This window comes from Cutaneotrichosporon cavernicola (genome assembly GCF_030864355.1).
Source record: "Cutaneotrichosporon cavernicola HIS019 DNA, chromosome: 2".
Lineage (NCBI taxonomy): Eukaryota > Fungi > Basidiomycota > Tremellomycetes > Trichosporonales > Trichosporonaceae > Cutaneotrichosporon > Cutaneotrichosporon cavernicola.
In genome coordinates, this window is record NC_083394.1 from 770,015 (window position 1) to 792,932 (window position 22,918).

Here is a 22,918-nt window from a genome sequence, read left to right on the forward strand (position 1 = left end):
CAGAGACATCCTACCTGTCCCAGAGACATCCGACCTGTCTTAACTTATTTCACATCCTCCGCATCGGCACTCCACCTGCAATGACCCGTCAAGCCTCTCACGCCGACGCCGACATTGCGTCCTTTACGCGCAGCAACCCGCCCCCTCCCTACCCCGGAGAAGGCTACGACCTCACCCCTACCCCACAGAGCGTCAACCGTCCGCGCCTTCCCGAGGAGCGCCGTAACGTCAACCTCCACAGACGTGCGTGTCCGTCCTCTAACGTACAGCAGCTCACCGCAGTCCCCGACGACGCGACTATTGTCAAGTTCCAGACCATTGTCCGCGAGGACAAGGAGATTATCATCGGCCGTATCAAGGTCCAGACGGTTAGTGCATCCGTTGGATCGTCTAACGTGCAGCCGGCCGCTACGGGTACCGCACACGCCTTTATCCTACGTCGTTACGACACGGATGCGGTGTCGCTCACCACCATGTTCAAGGTTGCCTTCCCGGCCTCGACTGATGAGGAAGAGAAGCGCGAGATGGACTGGGTATAGATCAGCAATCCCACTCCGTTGACACCCAGGTTCGCTCATCATACGACACTACCGGAACCAACGGATCTCGCGATTGTGACACTGTGCGCCTCGCTGGCCAGTGGTGAGTGCTGATCCCGATCCGCGACAAAGAACGACCATTGCAGTGGGGTTGCTGTGACCGCACGGACCATTGTTTACATCTCTTTCCCCTCGTACCCCTCGTTGCCCCACAAGAAAACAGCCACTGACTGACTCAGGGTGAGCCGTCACCTCGCCATCCACCTGGCCCCGGCGTACAACCTCTCGGAGCTCGTCATGGCCCTCTGCAAGGCCGCGCCCGACCCGAATGTCTCGTACCGCAAGTCTCAGCGCTCGCAGGCGGCTGCCGACGAGATTGCCCGCACGCGGCCGTCTCTTACGCCAGCTGCTGCGTCGTCATCTACGCGGCCTGCGCCAAGCATGACTGCCAACGACGTTGAGGTGCCCACGGCCAAGCGCCGCCGTGCCACCTCCGCTCAGGGTACGGACGAGCAGCGCCGCCTCACCCTCGAGGCCACCACCACTGTTACTGCGCCGATAGGCTCGGTAGTGGACGTCAATGCCGAGATTGAATCTGCCAAGCAGCTCGTGCGTGACCTCAAGCGCGAGCTCCAGCTCCGTTCTGCGGCGGGCAACGAGCTGGAGGAGACGGGTGGCGCCGACGCCGAGAACTCGACGCGTGGCCGCAAGCGTTCGGCCAACTCTGACGGCGCGGCCGTCTCGGGAGGAGCGCCATCGGGCACCAAGCGCGAGATTCGCACGAACAAGCGTGTTGAGGAGAAGAACGGTGTTGTCGAGACGACGAAGCGCGTGGCCTTTGGTGCCATGCTCTTCGGTCTCGGCGCCAGCGCCGCGCTCCTTCTTCCTCAGCTCGCTGCTCAGTACCTGTAGGAGCTTGTAGCTACATAGCTCCGTAGCAATAGTTCTTGCCTATACCCCATAGCTACTGCAGCTAGTATAACTTGGTAGTTCGTAGCACTGTGTACACCCTTCGTAGTCGGTAGCTGTGTACCTCCGTAGGTCGTCCGGAGATCAGGTAAGTGTCGTGTTGTTGCGTACAAGGTAGTAGTTGGGTAGAATCGTATGATCTCTGACTGGCTGCCATACGGTAACGCGAAGCGGCTGTAGCTGCAGATTGCTGACTAACTTGATTATTCACTCCATGTGCCGCGTGCCGAGTGCCGAGCGTGATGGACGTGCCAAGGTGCCTGTTGCTTGATGCCTGATGCCTGATGCATGGCCTGACGCCTGAGCAACGACCCGCGGGTTGGGAACATTGTTCTGTATGTAGCAGTTGGCTGATCGGCTGATAGGCATATGTGCTCGCATTTTCGTCTCTGGGAGACACTGTAATGTCCTGTCTCAATCTCCAAACTCTGAGACATTGTATGAGTGAAATGAGGCTGATCAAGACCGAAAGCCCCATGGTATGCAGATTGTGCAACCTGAGATCCTGAGAGCACCCTTGTGTCAGAGATTGGCGGTCGGCCGGCCGGACGGCCGGACGGAAACGAGATGTCGAGCATGTCGAGATCAGACACGACTCAAGTTTGGAACCTTGACAAAGGGGTACAGTACCGTGTCGATGATCACGTTACGGCTGTCAGTAGTTGGACCTGGTCAGTACCCAGGAAGTGGGCAGAGGTCCACCCTCCTTTAGTACACCCCAAACCCCAAACTTGTTTCCTGTAAGCTGCTATATGCTAAAGACATGCTACATCCAGCCAATCAATTCATTGGCCCCAACCATGTTACAGAATGTACGACGGCCATGGTCAACGGATCAACGGATTTGACTCGCTCAGGGACAAAAGTGGGTTCTGGCGTCGCGGCGTCGGTGCCAACTGTTTACAGTGACCCCGATAAACACTTACTGGTACAACCCCAGAATCGCCTAGGATCCGAGGATACAGGACCACGTCAAGACATTGGCACGCGACTAACCCGTCGGACGGAGACGTGTTTGGTGCGCGTATGTTATCTGAGTATCCTTGGCGTGAAAGCGCAAACCATGAGTCAAAGCTGTGCATGGGAGACAAATTCTCCCCTGCAGGCGTGCAAGCTAACTCTTGTCCTTGTCACGTCAGCCATAGATCACAATGACGGAATGGATGGGAGAGGTGACAGCCAAAGACATGTGACGACCTAGGAGACCTTTTGACGCGTCTCGGCGTGTTTTCTGGTGTGCAGGGGGGAAGGGAAGAGTAGTCTCACTTTGTGTTGTTGACCAGTTGAGCCATGAAACGGTGTGATCTGGGAATACTCGCCGATCTGTCCCTTGCCTTCAAGTAGGTCGGTCGTCAAGCTCCCTTCATCCATCTCTCCCCTCCAAATCGCCCGACGCTCCCGGAATGCTCCCACGCTCTGCCCACCCAATTAGTCGACAGTTACATCTCGGATGGGGCGCGGACTGCAGATGGGAGAAGGGGGAGCGGGCTGTTGCGGCAACCCCGTTCCTTGTATCCTGAGTTATAAGGGTTACCCCGCATCCCCGCAATGTTGTTGGGTTGTTAAGGTGTTGGGCCTTGTTCCTTAATAGTGACCCTCTTTCTGGTCCCCCCCTCAAGTTGCTTGAGATGGATGGATGGATGGTGGACGGGGTCAAACCCTATTACAAGCAAAGGATCATGGTAATAGAGGGTTCTAGGGCGATTTACTCATGTTACCCTGGACACTTGTCTGAGTCTGTGTTGTTTGATCCTTTAATAGGTAATAGGGTAATAGCTCTTTGTCGAAAAGGTACAACCAAAGGTACCAATCAGTGGTACAAAGTCAAAACTACTGAAGTAATCATCATATGGCCATATAGCCCTCTGCTCCAATGCTTTGATTCTGATGCTGCCTCTGAGACACACGGCCACTACAACCGCATCACTCCATACTCCTCCACACCCACCATCCACACTTCTTTGCACACCATCACCATCCTCTACTCATCTCCTATCTAACATATCACATCACACATCACAGCAACTGTATCAACAACCACATCATCAAATCTCCACCCGTCCTCCGAAACACAGCACCTACAACCCCCGTGCCCTGCCCTACCTACCTTTGTCTCAGATCAAAGATACTACCCGATCACTCAAGCCGCGCTCCCCATATCACCGCCTTTACACCCGAGACACTAGTATTTACCAACTCCAACATTCAACCTCGGTCTCCAACCTCTACTCACCTTGCACACCTTGACTTGCCCCTCGTACTCGTCCTCAACCACTCGCGATCCGCCGAGCCATAGCCCAGCGGCCTCCAGCTTGCGACCCCTCAACCCTCTCCCCTTCCCCTCCTCCCTCCCCTCCGCTCCGCCCCCTCCCGTCGGAGGGTAGGGTACTCACGTGCACGCACCCATCGCCGGTCGACGCTGCCCGCCTCCTCCCCTCAACGTGTCGTGTGCGTCGACATGACGGCGCGAACCTCTAGACCGGCTTCTGTAGCGCTGGGCTCCTTGGCCACCAGCCCACCCTCACCCTCGTCATCTCGGCACCAGGACGCGTTGTCATTCAACACCATGTCCAACCAGTTCTCCATCCCGACACGCCAACAATCCAACTCGAGCCTCCACTCGCACCACTCGCTCCCCTACTCGCACCAACGGCACAACCTCCACCATCAGCATCATGCCTCGCACTCGAAGTCGCACTCGTCGCACATGCACGGGCCTGTCCCCACCAAGTCTATCCAAATAGACACCAGTGCAAGCATCGATACCGCACGCGAGAGCGCCATCGTTGACAGGTCTCGCGCTGGTGACCGATTTCTTGACCATGACCGTCGAATGTCGGCGAGCGTACCTCCGTCCGTGCCCTCGTCCGCTTCCGCGTCCAAGAACAGCAGTTTCATCGGTACTCCAACCCGGCTTCTCTCCAGACGCAGCTCGACACGTGAAGGTCATCCCATCATGGGGCAAGCCGAGCTCAAGGGCAGGGGGAGAGAAGAGGGCGTCCATTCCGAAGGTGGATCCCCAGAGGAGGAGGTGTAAGTCTAGGACCCTTTGGTGCTCCACCACCGCTGACATGGCAGCATCGAGACGGCAGAGCTGCGCCTCGACCGTGACCCTGGCACTGGCCGTAAGATGGTCAACCAGTACCTTGTTCTCCACGAGATCGGCCACGGGACGCACGGCCGTGTCCGCCTAGGACGCGACATGTCGGTCGACGTCCCACCAGACGAGCTCGAGGTGGACCTTGCCACAGGGAGCGGCCCGTTCTACGCCATCAAGATCGTCCAGCGCAATTCCAAGATTAAGCGCCTGGCTGGTCTGAGGCAGCAGAAACGCAATGGCAGTCCTGGCACAGCTAAGCTTGTCGCTGAGAACGAGTACGTTGCCCTTGCGGATCGTGAACTGACGTGCGTAGGATCCGGAAGGAGATCGCAATCGCCAAAAAGCTCCATCACCCCAACGTCGTGCGCATGAAGGAGATCATCGACGACCCAGAGTCGAGCAAGCTCTACATGATCTTCGAGTACTGCGATGGCGGCGAGGTGGAGTGGAAGGCCGCTGGTGGCGGACCAGCCCTCACACTGGCACAAACGCGACGGATTTTCCGCGACACGCTCCTAGGTCTCGAGTACCTCCATCACCAGGGCATCATCCACCGCGACATTAAGCCCAGCAACCTGCTCAAGTCGGGGGACAAGTACAAGATCTCTGACTTTGGTTGCTCGCACTTCTCCGAGGCTCTTTTGTCGGCCTCAGCTACCGGCGGCGAGGAGCAGTACGTTGACGACATCGAGCTCGCCAAGACTGCTGGGAGTCCCGCGTTCTTTGCGCCCGAGATGTGTTACAGCGACATCCCGGAAGAAGATGCCAAGGCAGTACCGACGTTCAAGGTCAGGCCGCCATCCGCAACGGACAACGATCTCCGGCGCCCGGGTTCGTTTACAGTTCTGAGCAGGGACAGGGAGCATTCTCCGCAGCCGCAGACACAGCGAACCTTCTCTTCCGCTTCTGCTGCTTCCACCCGCAAACCGCGACTACCCATTACGAACGCCATTGACGTGTGGGCGCTCGGCGTCACACTCTACTGTCTCCTCTTTAGCAAGACGCCCTTTGACGCTGCCAACGAGTATCTTCTCATGCAGGAGATTCCGACTGCCAAGTACGTGATTCCTGCAACACTCAGCCGCGAAGGTCTGCCTACGGACGGCTCCAACGCCGAAGCCAGCGAAGTTTTGGATCTCCTCAGCCGGTTGCTGGAGAAGGACGCGACAAAACGAATATCGGTGGACGGGGCAAAGGTACGTCACGGTGACGAATATTGTTTCATGTAAGCAGAAGCTCACACATCAGCATCACGCGTTTACTCTGCGGGGCCTGCCAGACCCACAGGCATGGCTCGCCTCCACTGATCCTCATGCCGAATCGTTCGTGACTGTGACAAACGAGGAGGTTGCGGCAGCTGTCACGCGCGGGGGAAGCATCCGTGAAAAGTTCCGCCGCGGCTTCAACAGCATCTCACGAAGGCTCGGCTTTGGGCGGCACCGCAGCCACAGCATAACGGACACGAGTGATGCCAACGGCGAGCACTCGGGTGGATCTGCCTCTGGCACTGACACGGGGACACGCCGAGTCGCGTCCGATAACGGTGCCGTCCCCACCCAGAGCAATCTCGCTAGACGCCTATCGATGCTGTCACGGGATCGTAGCCGGGCCGAGTCGCCGAGGCCTGGACTGCTTGCAGCTCACCTCCAGCGAGAGCGCAATACGAGTCCTTCGACGCCCGTCCACCACGAGGAATCACATCTCCGACTACCAGCGAACAGCGAGGTGGCTACCCCACGTCTCCTGCCCTCGGCCACTTCGCTGGACAAGTTCCGCAGTGACTCGTTCCGCACCGACTCGCCCACGCGCCCGCTGCCGCGGAGACAGTCGTCTGACGTCACGGGCGACCTGCGCCCGCGTACTGGCTCCAACGCGTCGTCGTCTGCCGGCTCGGTCCTAGCCCTAGGACGGAGCATCTTCCGTGGCGAGAGCATGAGTAAACGCGGGTCCCAACGCAGCGTCAACGCCCTGCGCGACCGTGGCTACACCCAATCGTCCGAGGAAACGGACAACAACGTGTTTGTGGGATCGTTTGCATCTTCAAACGGCGCATTTCCGCGCGCACCGTCGTCCGAATTCCTGCGTGGCCGCAGCTTTGACGAACTAGGCAGGCGCCAGAGTACCGACACGTTAGAGCCGTCGTCGCCTTCGAGCCACAGCCACAGCGCGTTCGGGCACATGAGCCCCGAGCGCGTCGCATGGCCGTCCTCCTTCCGCGGTGGGTCGGACAGAGGAGGCATGCCTGGGCGCCGCGGCTCGACACTCAGCGAGGACATCCGCCCTGTCATGGAGGACGAGGAGGTCGACTGGGACGGCGGCATCCCCGATTCTGACGACGAGTGCTCCTCGGATGGTACAGACGGCCTGCCCATGGGCCATGGCATCACGTCTGCGCCCGTTGACTGGAATCTGAGCGAGTGCATCGACGCTCTGGAGCGTCGTGAACGCTTGAGACACTTGCCGCCAGTACGCTCGCCAGCCCGCACGCTCCTCCGTCCCTCGGCCGGGATAGACTTCTCGACGCTCCGCACCGGCAGCCCTCACAGCAGCCCGCACCGCGCCCCGCCGTCCTCTTACTCGCACCTCTCGTCGAGTGTTCGCGCCCGCTCTCCACTCACGCCACACGACCCCCTCGGCGGCATCGCGACCGCCCCGCACCACGCGCACACGACCGGCGCCAACACGCCGATCGCGTTACCCTCGACGCCCGAGGCGTTTGCAGACGCGCCAGACGACGACGACGGGATTGTCATAGCGTCACGCGGGCGCCGCGGGTCGGCGCTCAGCCGCGGTAATAGCCTCGCACGCCGGCCTGGCGTCGCGACACCCACGCCTATGCACCCGACCGCGAGCGCTGTTGCCCAGCGCCTCGCGTCATAGATTGTTTTGCATCTTGCAGTTGTATTGTTGCACCTATGTACAGCTACCATGGCCGCGTGTAATGCCAGCTGTGCTGGAGGAGGCTTGCGGGGACTTGAACATTCGTGTTCATCTGGGTATATAAGGCTCATCACTGTGTTACATGTATCTACTGGGCCAAAGTGGAGTTAGACGCGCTCGCGAGCATCAGCGACGCTGCCCCAGCCGGCCTCAAAGGCGTGGGACGCGCTCGACTCTAGCACGTACACGCTGGGCCCAGGCACGGATACGCGCCCACATGGAGGGCCGGGGACACGGCGACGGCCGGCGTCTACCGTATGGGGAAGTTGTGGGTGCCAGACGCGGGGGGACTAGCCCGCTACGTCGGCTGCCGCGGGCAAGGATTCTCTTGACTCTGTGTGCTCTGGGCGCTCTGTGTCGCGAGAGACGGGAACCTCCGAGACTTTGCGTTGGAGTGTTGATAAGTGCTGTTCGGCATCCGTTCGAGGTGGCCGCGTCCGTGGGGCTCTCGAGGCTGGCTTTAAGGGGGGCCGCGGCCTCGGCCGTCACCATCTCGGGCCGCGTTCCATGCAATCTGTCGTCCAAGTCCTCTGCGGCCAGAACGGAGAACGCTGGAGGGAGGGTACGCTGCGCGACTTGCCGGGGCCAGGACATGTCGATTACCGGGAGCTGCTTAGACTTTGGCTTGATCCCATGCGAAGAGACTGCGCGTCTACTCGCCCGACCGAACGTGTCCGGAACGTCACTCGGCCAGCGTCCAATGGCAGGGCATGCCGTTGCCCGTCGGTCAACGGCGATTCCGGAGACCGCCTGGGCGGCAGGGTTGTCGATCACGACAAAGCCGGCGACCATGCGGTTCTGCGGGCCGGCGGGGATACGGATCGGCGAAGGAGGGTGTGCATGAGTGACGTGTACGAAGTTGAAGGGGCCAGAGATGATGATACGGGGCGTCGACTCGGCACGGAGTTTGGCTTGGTTTTTGGTCCTCCTGAGCCAGAGACAGCGGGGCACGTCGTCCTCGACTGGAGGGAAGGGTTCGACTGGTTTGTCCTTCTTGAGCTTTGTGACATTGGGAGTGGGCAGCCCGGCCCGTTGGGTAGTCTCTGCCTCGAGGAGGCTCGGCGTGAGCGGCGGCGGGGGTTTGCGGTGTCCCCACCCTTCACGCACAAAGTCGGTGCGCAGGAAGGGGTGGTCTCGCGATGGAGGGGGTTGCGGGGATGGGGTGCGGGTGCGGGGTGGAAGAGCGGGAGGGATGGGTGAGATGGGAGAGTACGGTGGCCAGACCCAGGGTGTCGATGGAGAGACTGGAGATACCGGGGTTAGAACTGCAGAGACTTGTGACGCCGCCGACGAGAAAACCGGGATCGCGGACAGGGGCGGGATGTTGAACGCCTCTCCTACTGGTGTGCGTGGTCCACGCGCCGAGCGGCGCTGTCGCGCCTGCACGGCTGTGTTGACGATGTGGGATTTCCATGGTTCGGGTAAGTCGACGAGGGGAAAGGGGAGGGGGTGCGCGGTCGGAGTGAGGGTGGCAGTCTGAGACTGGTAGGGTGTATTATGGGGCTTGGGAGCTGCTCCGTCTCCGTCTGCGAAAGGGTCATCATTTGAGAAAGAGAGCGCACCCGTCGAGCCGCAGGGTGCCACGGAGATCTCGCGATGTAACCCCACATCATAAGCGCGTCGCGCCTCTGGGTCCAGGAGGAGACAGAAAACTATATCGCGCAGCTCGGTCCCTTCGGCCATGAGATGACGAGTGGGGGAGATGGGCGCCGACCGCTGGCGGTCGATGTGAGCGGCGTATAGGCGGAGTACTGGTGTCAGTAAGGAGTGGGGGAAAGAGAGAGAGAGAGAGGAAAAAAGGGGAAGAGAAGGAAGAGGAAGGAAGAGGAAGGGTGAGGAAGGGGAAAGAGGAAGGTGGACGACGGGACCCAGAAGACGGCAGGAAAGGGCAAACTCACAATCAGCATGCTCAGTGTCGGGAGATATGTTCAGAAGCGCATACAGCGAGCGCGGGGTGATGGTCGACGTGGGCCGGGTGGCGCGGCGCGACGCAAGAATCGATGCCTCGGCCGCGCGGAGGCGGGCGAGTTTGGCTGGGGGTGGTGGGGGGTAGGAGTAGGATGGGGAGGGCACGCAGGTGGAGTAGGATGGGGAGGGGAGGGAGGGGGAGTGGGGAAGTGAGGGGCTGGTGGGGGACGGGTGGGACGTGGAGGGAAGGCAGTGCATGACCTGCGGTGAGGTGGGCCCGAAGGTCAAGTCTGCCATTGAGTGTTGAAAGTGAGAAGATGAGGAACGTGATGTAAGTGAAGACTGTAGTCGCTGCATATATCCCTTGCGGTGCCGCAATGATCTTGTTGATCTCACTGCATTCCATGTCTTCCGTTGTGCCGCTTTGTGTGTGACGCGGCGTGAGCGGCCATCACTCGGCTCAGGACTAGGCTGTCAGAAAGCTGACAGAAAGCCATCAGTGGTCAGTGCGTCAGCGGCCATCAGCTGGGGTTGTGGGAGGAACGGGGTGATGGGTTAGGGTAGTGGGTGATGCGGAAGTCACGTTGAGGATGGGGTTGGGGTTGGTCTGGTGTTGAAGGTTGGCACAGGGCATACGCCCCCGTCGGCGCCGTTCCGCGTCATTGGATGCACTGAGCCCCGCGCACACTGACAATCGTACTGCCATGCGTGCAGAGATGCATGCAGAGATTAGGGAAAAATATAGGTCTTGAAAGACGCGTGAGGAATCAAAAAGGAGCGCAAAATCATGGTTCTCAGAGAAAACAAAGACGCTTTAGCTCAGTGGGAGAGCGAGCGAGTGAAGCTTAATTGCCCAATTCGTTCGGTCGTGTGTTCAATCCACACAAGCGTCAGAGTCTTCTCTTTTCCATTTTTTACTCAGCATGCTTTTCCCACAATCCCATCTTCGACATAAAACTGCACATGCTCTATCGAATTCAAAACGGTACCTATTATGTATTTTACCACACACACAAACAAGGAACAAGACCAGACCAGACTACACATGCCCCGGATTCTTGATCGCTAGGAGCTTGACCTCGCGCTCACGGTCGTCAGCGGCCTTCTGTGCGCGCAGGTCGTCGAGCTCCTGTGTCTTCTCGGCGATTTGCTCCGTAAGCCCCGCCGCGTGGTCGCGCCGCTCCTCATAGTCGTTCTCAGCGTTGCGCAGCTCGCCCTCGACCTTCTCATACTGCTCCTTCTCCTTGAGGAAGCGCATGCGGGCACGGTTCTCCCGAGCAGTCCACTTGGCAAGGTTACGCTGGCTCTTGCGCTCGTTCTCGATCGCGCCCTTCTGCATCTTGGCCATGCGTTTCAGGTCGGCGAGCGCGGCGCCGACCGCGCGCGCCTGCTCCTTCCCTTCAGCCTTGAGCATCTTGGCAAACGCGCGGCCCTCCTTCTTCTCCATCCCCTGCAGGCGTCTCAGAGTTGCGGGCGAGAGTATACGCTCGGCGACCTCGGTGCGCTCATGAATGTCATCGCGGCCCAGCACGTCCTCGGGCTGCGTGCCAACTGTCAGGCCCGCCCCGCGCCCGAACGCACCCGAGCGCCGGCTGTGCGTCGTGCCGCTCCGCCCGACCGTTGTGCGCGATAGTGCTGTACCAGAGCGCGCTAAGCGGCCCTCCTCGCGCCGCGCCGCCCAGTCCCCAATTCCTACTTCCGGTCTGTGCCCGAACTGGCTGTACGGTCGGTCGTAGGGTACCGGGCCGTCGTCGCGCAGCGTACCCCCCTGCATCTCGTGCTGGCGGGCAAAGGGCGCGACCTGGCCCACAGCGAGCCCCGTGCCAGCACCGACACCAGCGTATCCCACCTCGTCTGCAATCGGAGGCAGGCGCCCGTGACCATGGCCCTGGTTGTGGCCGTGACCGCTCATGCTGGCGGATGGGGAGAGTTGGCCACGCAGGCTGCCGCTGCCGTCGCGCCTCATCGCGCTGTCGCGTGGCGCCGCCATAGCGCTCATGGGTCGTGGGCGTGCGAACGGCCCATCTCTCTCCTGCTGGGCCGATGAGCGGCGACTCAATTCATGCGCGCTCGCCGGGCGCGCGTATGGATCCGCACGGGGCGTGTGCACGTGCTCGGCGAGAGAGGCGCCCCCCAAGGCTCCAGCGGCACCTGCCGCCGCCGCTCCCACAGGTGACGATGCGTGCTCGCGCGGACTCACGGGCGCCTGCTCCACAAACTTGGTGCTGCCGGACCGCGAGACGCGCTGGGCGCTCTGGGTCGAGAGGCGGCGCTGAACCTCATCGAGCGGCCGTTGGTAGCGCGTCTCAGGCGCCGGAGCGTTGATGTATGAGCGTGACGGCGACGGCGCGTCGTACATCTCCGGCCGTTCGAGGGTTTGTGCGTTGGCAGCCGTATTCGCTCTCGTCGTCTCGGACACCGTGCGTTGATGTCTGTTCAAATTGTAGCCCTCGACGTGTTGGCCGCTAACGCGCCGGAATGATCCGTTAACTGGTACCGGAGCGGGAGACGAGATGTGGTTGCCGTTGGCATGTGTGGAGGCGGCCGCCGGCTGTGTCGCGGGCAGAGCCTGTGGAGGCTCCCCACCTGGTGTACGGTTAAAGTAATCGCCATGCGCCTGAGACTGCGGCTCCGAGTTGAGCGCGCGTGTTGCGCCGGCTGCGGCGAGTCCTGTAACGGCCCCGACGCCGGCAGCTTTGGTCATCTTGTGCTTGTTGGGCTGTTGAGCCGTGTCGACCTGGTTCGGCGAAGCAGGCCCTGGGGCGTGTGTGACGGAGCCATTCTGCGAAGCGACGCCATTGATCTGCGTCATGGGCTGGGGATCGGAAGCCAAATTGACGGCAGAAGGCATGTCGCGCTGCGCCCTGTCAACGGTATCGGTTAGCTGTGGCACGTGGGCGGCCGGGAAGCTGCTCGTCTGCGACATGTTGGCCTGCGCCGCGGGGGCGGTGTGGTAGTCATCTGACGTGATCTGGGGTCCGTTGGTCAACAGCCTCGTGTCGCCGATCTGGCCCTCAAGCGAGCGCCGAGCCGGTATGTGGCCCGCATGCAGCACCCCGTGCTCTGCGCTCATGATACCCACAGCGTCCACCGAACTCGCCAAGTCGCCGGGCTCCCCGTTCTCATGCGTCGCGGTAGGTACCTCGCGCAGCGGCGACTCGCGGTAGTACACGGCCGGAGAGACTCTGGCGTGCTCAGCTCTGAGGATGTTGGGGTCCTTGTCGAACGACCTGTCCGCGACATCGAAGGTTCCGTACGACGCCGTCGGGGAGGTAAACGTCGGGGAGGCCGGAGCAAGTGTGCTAGTTGGCCAGACGGACGTGGTGGGGGGGAAGGTGTGTACATTTCTGACCTCCCGACCTACTGCATCCGAGACGGAGAGGGCGGCAGTGCGGCCCGCGAGGTCATCGCCGTCCATGAAGGAGGCGCGGTCGTCGAGGATGCCGGGCGTGTAGTAGGGTGTTGGGGAGCGGAGCTCCGCGTCAGATGAGGACGCCATGGTGCCAATGTCGTCCGGGACGGCCTTGGGGGTCTGCGGGGGTGTGGGGAGGTCAGCACTCTCCACCACCTCCGGATACACGGCTCTGAGGACGGGGCGGGAGAGGACGGCGACGAGGCCGAGTTCTAGTGTGGTGGCAGTGGTCACGGTGAAGGGATTGGTTGGGTGGAATAGATGTGAGTGGGGCTAGATCGCTGGGAGGTGGGATGAGATGAACCGAGTGACTAAAGGGTGAAATGAGTTGTGGCGTCCTTGAAGATGATCATTAAGAGTCCTCGGAGTTGGAGGAAGGTGTTCTTGTCGGGTAAAGTGGGTCCTGTGGGCCAACAGAACAGGCCCAACAAATGAGGTTTGGGTTACGCCTTTCGGTGATCAGACTACGTTCTTTGCCCTGTCTGCTGTCTGCTGTCTGCAGCTGCCTGGGGGCTTTGCGGGGGGCTAGTTGAGGGTCGAGAGGAGAGTACTCTTCATTCATTCCCGCTAAAAGATCAGTGACCAAAGTGACGTCACGGCTCCACTACGAGTCGTCATCACCGCCCTGTTCGGTGGTCAGGTACGCCGACTCCGTTCCGGTTCAAAGTTGACCGTAGGAACTTTGGGTTGCAAGTCCGAGGTACAGCACGTGGCATTGATCCCGAACCTTCACGCACCCCCACCTAGACGGAACGCGTCTGCAACTTGATCTACCCACTCGCTTCGTTGACATGGAATACCTCCCCGCGCCCCTGCAGCGCGCCCTCCAGGGCGGGATCGTGAGTTCGAGAGAGTACGAGCTGACATCAGGACCCGTACTCGCAGTATCTCGCAGAATGGTACTCCCAGGTCTACCTTTGTCTGCTTGTTGTGAGTTGTTATTGGAGTTTAGGAGGTTAGGTGTGAGGTGCGAGGTGTCGGGACTATGTCAAGGGAACGCATTGCAAGAACGTCTGGGATGCGATGATCAGTCGGACTGCTGGTTCGGCTTAGGAAACGGACTGCCCCTCCCACAGTGGCCCCTTCACTACCTTCCACTCTCCACCTCCCCGCCACATGCCTCTGCTGACCACAGCTCGTGAGCTTTGGTGCATCGTTCGCGACGTCATCGGTCCTCGTCGGCCTCGAGCTCTTCGGTATCGGTTTCGCTCTGCTCATGCTGGTGAGTCCGCCGCCAATACAACGCTCACACCAGGCTTGCGTTCCTCCTTGGCCGTACCTTAACAAGCACCGGATCAAGTTCCTCACCGTGCGCGCATACGCCGTCCCCGAGAAGTCGTAGTGTTGTATAGTAGGGATATGCGTTGACATGTGGATATCTGCTCACCTCATACACCACTGATCCACTGACCTTGTCATCCAGGACAGCTCTACTACATGACTAAGTACAGTGTATCCCCAACACTACAACTTTCATGTGTGTGCGTAGGTGGCGTGACATATCCGTATCAGTGCAGTGGGACGATGCTGACTCGATCCGTTGGGGCGGGAAGCTGTGATGGTGCCGCTGTGGGGTGTTGTCTTGGTGGGGTATCAAGTCGGGGCCGGTAGGAACGGCATGATGAGGACGGTGGCGAGGAAGGCAGAAAGGGAGGTGGCTTCGTCGTGACATAAAAGGAAGAATCACTGTCTCCTCTTACCACTCACCTCTCTCTTACACCACTACTACCACTGCTGCAAACCCTCACACCACGCACAATGGCTACCTTCGCCACCGTCATGAAGTTCTTCGCCATCAGTACTAGCACTGTCACCAACACGGTCACCAAGACCGTTAGCAAGGTCAAGGGCCGCATTGCGGCGTGGCGCACCCCCAAGGTCAGCGCAGTCTAGATGAGTCAGCTCCCCCGTGATCATGGCCGAGCTGACAACAGTCCGAGCGCGCCTGTCCAAGGCTCTTGTATAGTAGAGAGTAGAGCGATATAGCCAGCGCATAATAGCGGCGCATGTTCACACAACCCCAGCTTCATACCACTGACTACTCACTTCCGCCCCACATGATTCTGCAATCAGCCAACCATGGAGCAGCTGCTCGCGCATAGTGCCCAATGGGATCAAACTCGAGCTGGGCGCCGTCGATCTGACTGATATCGATCTGGCGTAACCGCATGCCCTGCTCTATATTAGTCGGCGTAGAGGATCTGCTGAGCAGAAGCAACATCATGGGCATTCAGCTGTCTCAGGGGCTTTTGGATCGAGAAGGGATGAGGGCCATGTGGTACGTGGACGCCACGATTTGTTCGAGTCGTTCGAGCCTTCCGAATGGTGTTGGTGGGAGGAGGAGTGAAGGTTTTAAGGAGAGAAAGTGTCATGGGTAGTGGTGGGTGAGGCTGCAGGCTTGGTTGTGAAGATGTGGGGGGTCTCAGTCGCAGTCACAATTTATGTCGCAGTGCACGGCTGGCCCCTCTTGGTGCAGGCATGGCACCTCTTGAGAGTTTTGGCCTTGGGGTGGGTGGAAGGGAGTATGTGGCAGAGGTGCTTCTGTGTAGTTCACAACCGACAACACCGCACGGCACTGCGGGCGCTATGATCTTGGTCGTGTTACTGCTGGCCGCTGGTCGTGTAGTTCCGCTCAGACTGTGGTTACGAGCGGTAGTGGCAAAGAACTGCAGATACATGCAAACCAATATCTCGATCCAGTCAAGCCTCACTGCACTAACACTAGCACTACCACTACGCCTCGTCGTCGTCGTCAAGCGGCTTGCTCTCCGGCATGACCTCGTTTGTCGCGCGGCACAGCGCAATCACCGTGATGGCTGCTAGGACCAGGTTGAAGATCCAGATGGGCTTCAGGCCGTGCGAGTAGGCGGATACGGCGATTTCGCGGACCCCAGGAGGGAGCGTACGCACAGCATCTGTGCTCCGGCGGATGCGCTGGACGAGGTCTGGGTCGCTGATTCGCGCGCGAAGGTCCGATTCCAAAGTAGCCTGCAGGATGGCACTGCTGAAGCTCACCCCCAGCACCTGCCCGATCGTGCGCGCCATGTAGGTCATTGCTGTACCCACGGCACTGGGATTAGTCTATCTCTCGCCATGTAACTCACATTTCGCCAGTGCCCTCCTTGGCAATGTCCGCCATGAGCGCAACGAGCGTCGTTGTGAGGACACCTGCGTATCCAAATCCAGCAGGGGACTGGGCCACCCAAGTGAGCCACTCCGGCGTGTTCTCGCCCCAAGTGAGCATCATTCCGCACGAGGCGAGCACGATCAGCCCGGATACCACCATCGGGGCGTAGTAGCGGCCCGTTACGCGCATGATGAGGCCGACAATGAGAGAGCCCGCGCCGATGAATGCCGAGTAAGGCAGGAGGTGGGCGCCCGCAACCGTTGCGGAGCGCAGCTTGACCGCAACAAAGTACAAGGGTACGTTGTAGAGGAGCGAGAAGATGCACATGGCGAGGACCAAGTTGCCAAGGGCGACAGCGGTCGGCGTCGCGCGCTTGAACATGCTGAGAGGGAGCACTGGCTCGGTCGCCCAATACGCCTCGATGATGAGGAAGAATATTGTGAACGCCACGAAGACGAGGAGGAGGCCCCAGATTGTAGGGTCGGACCAGCTGTACTCGACGCCGCCGGAGCCGGAGGTCTTGAGCGACATTGAGAGGAGGAGCGCGGTGACTGCTACCCCGAGGGCGGTGGAACCAGCGTAGTCGATACGCGCGAGCTTCTGCTGCCACGTAAGGGTGTGGTGCTCGTCGTCTGCGTCGCGTACGCGACCACCCAAGTCGCCGGGCACAAAGCACCAGATAGCGATAATGCTCCCGAAAAGGAGAGGGACCTGTGCGCCAAAGGCGACGCGCCACCCGAATTGGTCGGCGGCCCAGCCACCGACCGGACCGCCGAGACTTGCACCGAGAGCGTAGACCATATTCGCGAGACCCTGGTACAGCCCGCGGTGGCGCAAGTCCACGAGGTCGGAGAGGAGGATGGAGCCGACCGAGGTGAGACCCGCGCCGCCAATGCCGGCGATGACACGGGCGAGGATAAGTGTCATCATGGAAGGCGCGATGGCACATCCCGCCGTACCAGCAGTGAAGAAGACAAGGGCGACGAGCTGGGCGTCTCGCCTACCCAGAGCATCGGCGAGGCGGCCGTACACGGGCGTGAAGCAGGCCAGAGAGAGGAGGTAGGCTGTGCCGAGCCACGAGGCGAGATGGAAGGCGTTGAAGCCGCTCGAGATGTCGCCGAGCAGCGTCGCAACAACTGTGCTGTCAAACGCTGAGAGGAAGGTCGCGCTCCAAACGGAAGCGCATGCCGCATGGAAGCGCCATGCCGGGAGGCCGGCGAGGTTGTGGTGTCTCCGCTCCTTCCTGTGCCCGGAGGGAGTCTCGGAGAGCGAGCTCGCCTCAGACCCGTATGCCTGCGCCGTGGAGTTGATGAGCGGTTCCCTTTCGCCGTTTGGGCTCATGATGTGTGGAGAAAAAGAACGGTGGGCATCCAGACTAAATATATAATGGTTTGTGGGTAGTTGGTTGAGCGCCAAAGGTCAGGTTTTGCCGCTCCGGGCCGGGCATATTCCCCATGGGGTGGTGGTGGTATTTGGGTGAGGGGATAGTCTTACATCCGGTCCTACGGTGGACCGAGCGGAGATAGGGATATAGACTGTCGGCTCTGTCCGCCACACCTGTTGTGGAGGTCCTTATCGGTAGTGGGGCTGGCTGAGCACGGAATCAAAATCCCGCCATGGTGACTATGCGCCACATTAATGAGGTTTGAATGAACAATGACCGAGAGTGGGGTGGACCGATTGACAGCGTCACGACCGGGGAGATCGGGAATGGACCCTCGTAGTTCATACCAGACCCATACCCGCTAAACCATTACAAACATCACTAAACGCGCCACCATTACCACTCTCGCCATCTCCTATCACTCATCTCGTCTTACTCTTCGTCTTACTCGCCGACCACGGTCCATGCGCATAACTTGACCATGCTGCTGCTCGATGAAGGTGCACTCGCCACCGCACTCGGGTATGCGAGCATCGGCTGCTGGTTGTGCGCTCAGTTACCGTGCGTATCTACCCCCCTCCTCAACATCCAAGATACTCCGCCGCCCCTCCACCGAGCCTACAATCCCACTAGTCTCCACGCTAACGGCCAGACAGGTGATCAAGAACTGGCAACTTGGGTCGTGCGACGGCCTCAGCTTTCCATTCCTCGTTACCTGGCTCTTTGGTATGTCACCCGCCCAGCGCAAGGCGGTGACGACAGCACGAGCTGATCCCAGGCGATCTCACCAACCTCATCGGCTGTATCCTCACTCACCAGTTGCCTTTCCAGGTGCGTGCCCTTTGTGTTGGCCAGAGACTTGTGCTGAACGCTCGACGTACCTTGCTCGATACGAACCCTCAACCCGATTATCCACATCGAAATACCCAATCACCTTCCCCGTCACTACCCACTGGAATGAATCAACCTCCATCTCGACTGCTGTCACGCCGCGACTTGCCACCCATATCGCGGGTTCGGTTCTGGTCGTATCTTCGCGTCTATGCGTGCACACTGCATTTCAAAACGGCCTGTGTCTGCATTGCGCCTCTTGACGATCCGCCATTTGTTTGCGATAACAGACTTACCTCGCGACGTACTTCTGCTTCGTTGACATCACCCTCGTGTGCCAGTACTTCTATTACGCGAAGAAGCCCGCACTCCTCCTCAAGCCTGCCTCCCCGCGTGCTTCGACAACAGCCCTTCGCCACGTAGCTTCGCACCCTCGGGGGACCTCGCCACATCCGACACCGGTAGGCTCGTTGGGCCGCCCACCAAGTGGGCGGGGACGCATACGCCCCCAGATCGGTATTCCCCAACATGTGCATCCCCACACCATTACCGAGAGCCCTGTGTATGTGGGACCCTCCGACTCTGTCGAGGCGCTTTATGCCGCCGCGCTAGACGTCGCGCGCGCAGCGGAGCGCGTGTCCCTCCGTCGTTCCAACTCGGGCCGTCCGCGCGGACGACAAGCTGCCACTATGCCGCCAGAAGAGGCTGGGCTGTTGCACAGCTTTTATTCCGATACCAGCTTGCATTCTGCATCGACCGACGAGGACGAGCGTGCGTACCACCGTATGACGCAGAGCACAGGCTCGCTACTGCACCGCGGGCGGAGCCTCACGCGGATACGCACACCTGCGAGCGGGACCGCTACCCCAATGAACGAGGGCGCAGACCGTCTCGACGAGCTCCCTGAATCGGGCATGGTCGAGATACGGCGCGGACGACGTTCCGCGAGCCGCAGCCAGAGCGCCGCGCGCGCGGCGAGAGGGACTGGCCGCCGCGCGGCCACCGTGGCCTTCATGAGCCTTGGGTTGCTGGTGTGGCGCGCTTCGCCAGCTGTCCAGATGTACAACGCACCAACCGGGTCTGGCCACGTAGTGGCACGCTTCGAGCCGGCTCCTCCAGAAGCGTCAAACGCCTTCCCCCTCCACATCCACCCCGTTCCCCTCCCCTTTCCAGAATCCACAGCGTCCCAGCTCCTATGGTTCGACGCACCTGCTTCTGAGCCCGGTAAAGACGATGGTCGTAAGGAGCGTCCCAAGCCCCAGCCCATCAGCCTCCAGGAGGCCATCGGGCGCATCTCTGCGTGGTGTTGCACGACGCTCTACCTTTCTTCGCGGCTGCCGCAGATCTGGAAGAACGTGAGCTAGCGCTTTGCTATTCCCAGCTGACCCCAGTTCCAGCGCAAGAGTGTTGAGGGCCTCTCGATCCTCCTGTTCTTCTTCGCGTTCCTCGGCAACACGCTGTACGTCGCCAGCATTCTCCTCATGCCCGTCAAGCCGGAGGAGTACACGCGCCACGTCCTGCAGTCGCTTCCCTATCTTTTAGGCTCGGGAGGGACGTTGCTCTTCGACCTCACAATCATGTTTCAGGCCTGGCTGTATGGCAGTTCGCCACCGCTCCCGCCACCGCGCACTCCGCTCGACCGACCTCGTCGCACGCTGTCTTACGGTGCCATGCCCCGGCGGCGGCGGCACGTTGAGGAGGGACAGCCGCACGAGCGCTCGCGCCTATTGGGCGGCGGCAGCCCCATGCGTTCGGCCACCGAGCCTATGCGCTCCTCCGCGTCACGGCTCAACAGCATCGACATGGAGAGCCCCGTAATGCCTGCGTCTGGTTTGGGTTCGGGAGGGCTGTCCTCCACCCAGTCGGTTGCGACTTCGGCGCTCCAGTCGGCCAATCAGTCGGCGGGCAACAGTGGGGTATCGGGTGGGGCGTTAGGCGTCAAGTTGTTCGGGGACACTGGGTAGATGTTGTAAGGTGACATGGCATTGCATCGTTGTGGCTATGTATAGCTGCTAGTGTGTTAGGGCGTGTTAAGGTGTTAAGGCGTGTTAGGGCGTGTTATGGCGTGTGAGTGCGTGTGAGTGCGTGTGAGTGCGTGTGATGTACGCGATGTGGAGGGAACTGCGAGATCGAGGCATTGAAAGCGTCTGGGTGCTTCTCATTCACTCAAGATAGTGGAGGGGGGGTGATTAGCATGATGATATCATCATTGTCTCATCAAGCTACACGTCACGTGGATTTGATGCCGTTAAAATCGTGAGAATGTGTCGGTGTTAGAATGTCCGACTGTGCCTGAGGACTTGGGATTGGTGCTGTTGTGCCCCCAGGGTCCCCTGCGTCTGGTGGATTCGAGGTCGGCTGCTGTCAACGAGTCTCCAGTCTGCAAGATCGTGAGTCCGACGCCGACGACGACGTACCAGTGCTGACCTCGCCTCGACGACGACACCTACATTTTGCGCGTATTCCGTTCCCCGCTCTTCCATCCCCTCTCCTCCCGAATCTCCGCATCGAACCGCGAATCTGCGTCTAATCCCCCCAACAACCCATCACCATTCCTCCCAACTCATCCACTCGCTCGAACGCCCGCACCCGTCTCGCATCCGCGCACTCTCTCGTTGCCTTATTCGTGCTACAGAAAATGTCGGCCGTCCAGTGCTTCGGCAAGAAGAAGACCGCCACCGCGGTGGCACACGTTACCCCCGGCCGCGGCCTCGTCCGCCTTAACGGCTCCCCCATCTCGCTCGTCGAGCCGTGAGTATCGCGACGGATTCGAATGATACAGGAGAGGGAAAGGACGTGGGAAGAGATCGGTTCGAGGAAGGATAAGGGCTGAGGCCAAATTGTGGAGGGACAAAGTTTTCGACGCAGGTGGAGTGGCATAGTGGCGTACTGCTGGCCTGTGTGCGCGTCGTGCGCCGGCTTGCGTGCGTATGGGTACTCTGGCACGCAGGAGACGTGAGCAGGATTGCAGGAGGATTGAGCGCGGAGCAGTTGGAAGCGGACAGAGCTTACATGAGACAATGCTAACTTTAGCGCTCTTCTCCGCTACAAGGTGTACGAGCCCATCCTCGTTGCTGGCACCGACAAGTTTGCCAACATCGACATCCGCCTCCGTGTCAAGGGTGGTGGCCACGTCTCGCAGCTCTACGCTCTCCGCCAGGCCATCGCCAAGGGCCTCGTTGCGTTCTACGCCAAGAACGAGGACGCCGCCTCGGCGCTTGAGCTCAAGAAGACGCTCATCGCCTACGACCGCACTCTCCTCGTTGCCGACCCCCGCCGCTGCGAGCCCAAGAAGTTCGGCGGTCGTGGTGCCCGTGCCCGCCGCCAGAAGTCGTACCGTTAAACACCTCGGCGGAGCCGTCGCCAGCCCCGGCCGCGCTCAGAGGCCGCGCGGAGGAGCTGCGCGATGGTGCGTGTTTGCATTGGGGTATGTATATCATGACCTTGCGGCTGTTGTTTGTGCGTCCAGTGTGCGAGGAAGAGGCGAGGAGCAGGGTGAAAACTGAGCGAGACAAGTAGGGAGGGCCACGAGTGCGAGTGAGGTCGTAGAGCGAGAGGGGAGCGGACGCGTGTGTATCGTCGTCAGAGCAGTCAGCAGCCAGCAGTCAAGGAAGGACACCAAGGACACTGGAACAGACGGAGAGCGGATCAGCAGATCCAGAAGCTTGAGGACATGAAGCGAGGTCCAGGCATCGAGCACCCGTTCACATCCTCGTCATTAAAACAGCGAACGAGCAGCAGATCTGACAACCCCTGTTGCCTCCTCATATCCTCATGGTCATGAGCTTCTGAGGACGCGTTGACCGTGCGTTAGAGGGCAGGAAATCGGCACAGAGGACAATGGCGTGCCGGACTGTATGAAAGAGGCGATGAGCGCGGCGTGATGGGGGCGATGAGTGTCAGCGGATCAGCAGTGCACGGTGAAGCTGTGTATCGTGGTGACATGGTTTGATCTGTAGACCAGACATTGTACCGCGCTCGTGGAGGAGAGCCGAAGAAGACAATGTGGATGTAGTAACTGACTTTTGGCGTAGGGATTGTCATGGCCAAGTAAACGTGGTTGTACAGTAGGTAGGTCTCGGCCGTTTAGGGTCTCATCCTCACCTTTTTGGCGCCAATGGAATTCCTAGCTCCCTAGTCTCCCGCCCTTTGACCTTTTCAGCGCGCCTGCCCTCTCTCTATAGCAATGCTATACCAAGATCATCACAACACCCACATCAACCATCTACTTTTGTCTTACCCGTTTACTATCACTTCCTTCCTCTACTCTGCTCTTCATCCACTCTCCTCTTAAGCATCATTCACATCCCAACATCCCCCTTACAACATAAACAATCCCGACGAGACCGCTGGATACCACACTCCACACACGCACCTTTCCTCACCCCCACCCCACCACACCCCACCTACCCTCGGTCCCTCCCTCCTGCCCTCAAACGTGACCCAGAACATCTGCACGGACCGCAATTCTCTTCAACAACACTCTTCAATCCCATCATCCAACCTGTCGTTGTCATTCAGGCAGGAGCGCAACCGCTCCATTTCTCCAAAACAACGTCACGAACAGCTGCTCGACCAAGGGCCCCTGATCCCCCCTCCGTTTTCCTTTACGCGCACCCTCGAGCTTGCCCGGCTGTTACCTCGCCACCTTCCCTCCCCGTCGCGCTTTGACGAGGAAGGAATATCCTCCAACAGCGCGTCATCCCGC

The 22,918-nt window shown here is 59.9% G+C and overlaps 7 protein-coding genes across 7 annotated transcripts; 4 read left to right on the forward strand and 3 right to left on the reverse strand.

Moving 5' to 3' along the window:
- Window positions 1-80: 80 nt before the first annotated feature.
- On the forward strand, window positions 81-1,451 carry CcaverHIS019_0203060 (uncharacterized protein; the record flags this gene model as incomplete). The annotated part of the gene is made up of 5 exons (XM_060597303.1): window positions 81-243; window positions 283-368; window positions 402-533; window positions 569-642; window positions 779-1,451. 5 exons carry the CDS (start codon window positions 81-83, stop codon window positions 1,449-1,451), a joined length of 1,128 nt encoding a protein of 375 aa, XP_060454210.1.
- Window positions 1,452-4,074: 2,623 nt separating this feature from the next.
- On the forward strand, window positions 4,075-7,488 carry CcaverHIS019_0203070 (uncharacterized protein; the record flags this gene model as incomplete). Its single annotated transcript, XM_060597304.1, has 4 exons — window positions 4,075-4,541; window positions 4,587-4,883; window positions 4,922-5,804; window positions 5,857-7,488. The coding sequence occupies 4 exons, from the start codon at window positions 4,075-4,077 to the stop codon at window positions 7,486-7,488; spliced, it is 3,279 nt and encodes a 1,092-aa protein (XP_060454211.1).
- Window positions 7,489-7,655: 167 nt separating this feature from the next.
- Window positions 7,656-9,753, reverse strand: CcaverHIS019_0203080 (uncharacterized protein; the record flags this gene model as incomplete). Its single annotated transcript, XM_060597305.1, has 3 exons — window positions 7,656-7,798; window positions 7,923-9,299; window positions 9,447-9,753. 3 exons carry the CDS (start codon window positions 9,751-9,753, stop codon window positions 7,656-7,658), a joined length of 1,827 nt encoding a protein of 608 aa, XP_060454212.1.
- A 742-nt stretch (window positions 9,754-10,495) lies between these two features.
- CcaverHIS019_0203090 (uncharacterized protein) lies at window positions 10,496-12,955 on the reverse strand (the record flags this gene model as incomplete). The annotated part of the gene is made up of 1 exon (XM_060597306.1): window positions 10,496-12,955. One exon carries the CDS (start codon window positions 12,953-12,955, stop codon window positions 10,496-10,498), a length of 2,460 nt encoding a protein of 819 aa, XP_060454213.1.
- Window positions 12,956-13,659: 704 nt separating this feature from the next.
- CcaverHIS019_0203100 (uncharacterized protein) lies at window positions 13,660-14,210 on the forward strand (the record flags this gene model as incomplete). Its single annotated transcript, XM_060597307.1, has 4 exons — window positions 13,660-13,707; window positions 13,739-13,798; window positions 14,004-14,090; window positions 14,124-14,210. The coding sequence occupies 4 exons, from the start codon at window positions 13,660-13,662 to the stop codon at window positions 14,208-14,210; spliced, it is 282 nt and encodes a 93-aa protein (XP_060454214.1).
- Window positions 14,211-15,601: 1,391 nt separating this feature from the next.
- On the reverse strand, window positions 15,602-17,336 carry CcaverHIS019_0203110 (uncharacterized protein; the record flags this gene model as incomplete). Its single annotated transcript, XM_060597308.1, has 2 exons — window positions 15,602-15,938; window positions 15,973-17,336. The coding sequence occupies 2 exons, from the start codon at window positions 17,334-17,336 to the stop codon at window positions 15,602-15,604; spliced, it is 1,701 nt and encodes a 566-aa protein (XP_060454215.1).
- Window positions 17,337-17,860: 524 nt separating this feature from the next.
- Window positions 17,861-21,553, forward strand: CcaverHIS019_0203120 (uncharacterized protein; the record flags this gene model as incomplete). The annotated part of the gene is made up of 8 exons (XM_060597309.1): window positions 17,861-17,940; window positions 18,032-18,105; window positions 18,158-18,210; window positions 18,501-19,565; window positions 19,602-20,121; window positions 20,590-20,600; window positions 20,846-20,961; window positions 21,244-21,553. 8 exons carry the CDS (start codon window positions 17,861-17,863, stop codon window positions 21,551-21,553), a joined length of 2,229 nt encoding a protein of 742 aa, XP_060454216.1.
- Window positions 21,554-22,918: the final 1,365 nt, after the last annotated feature.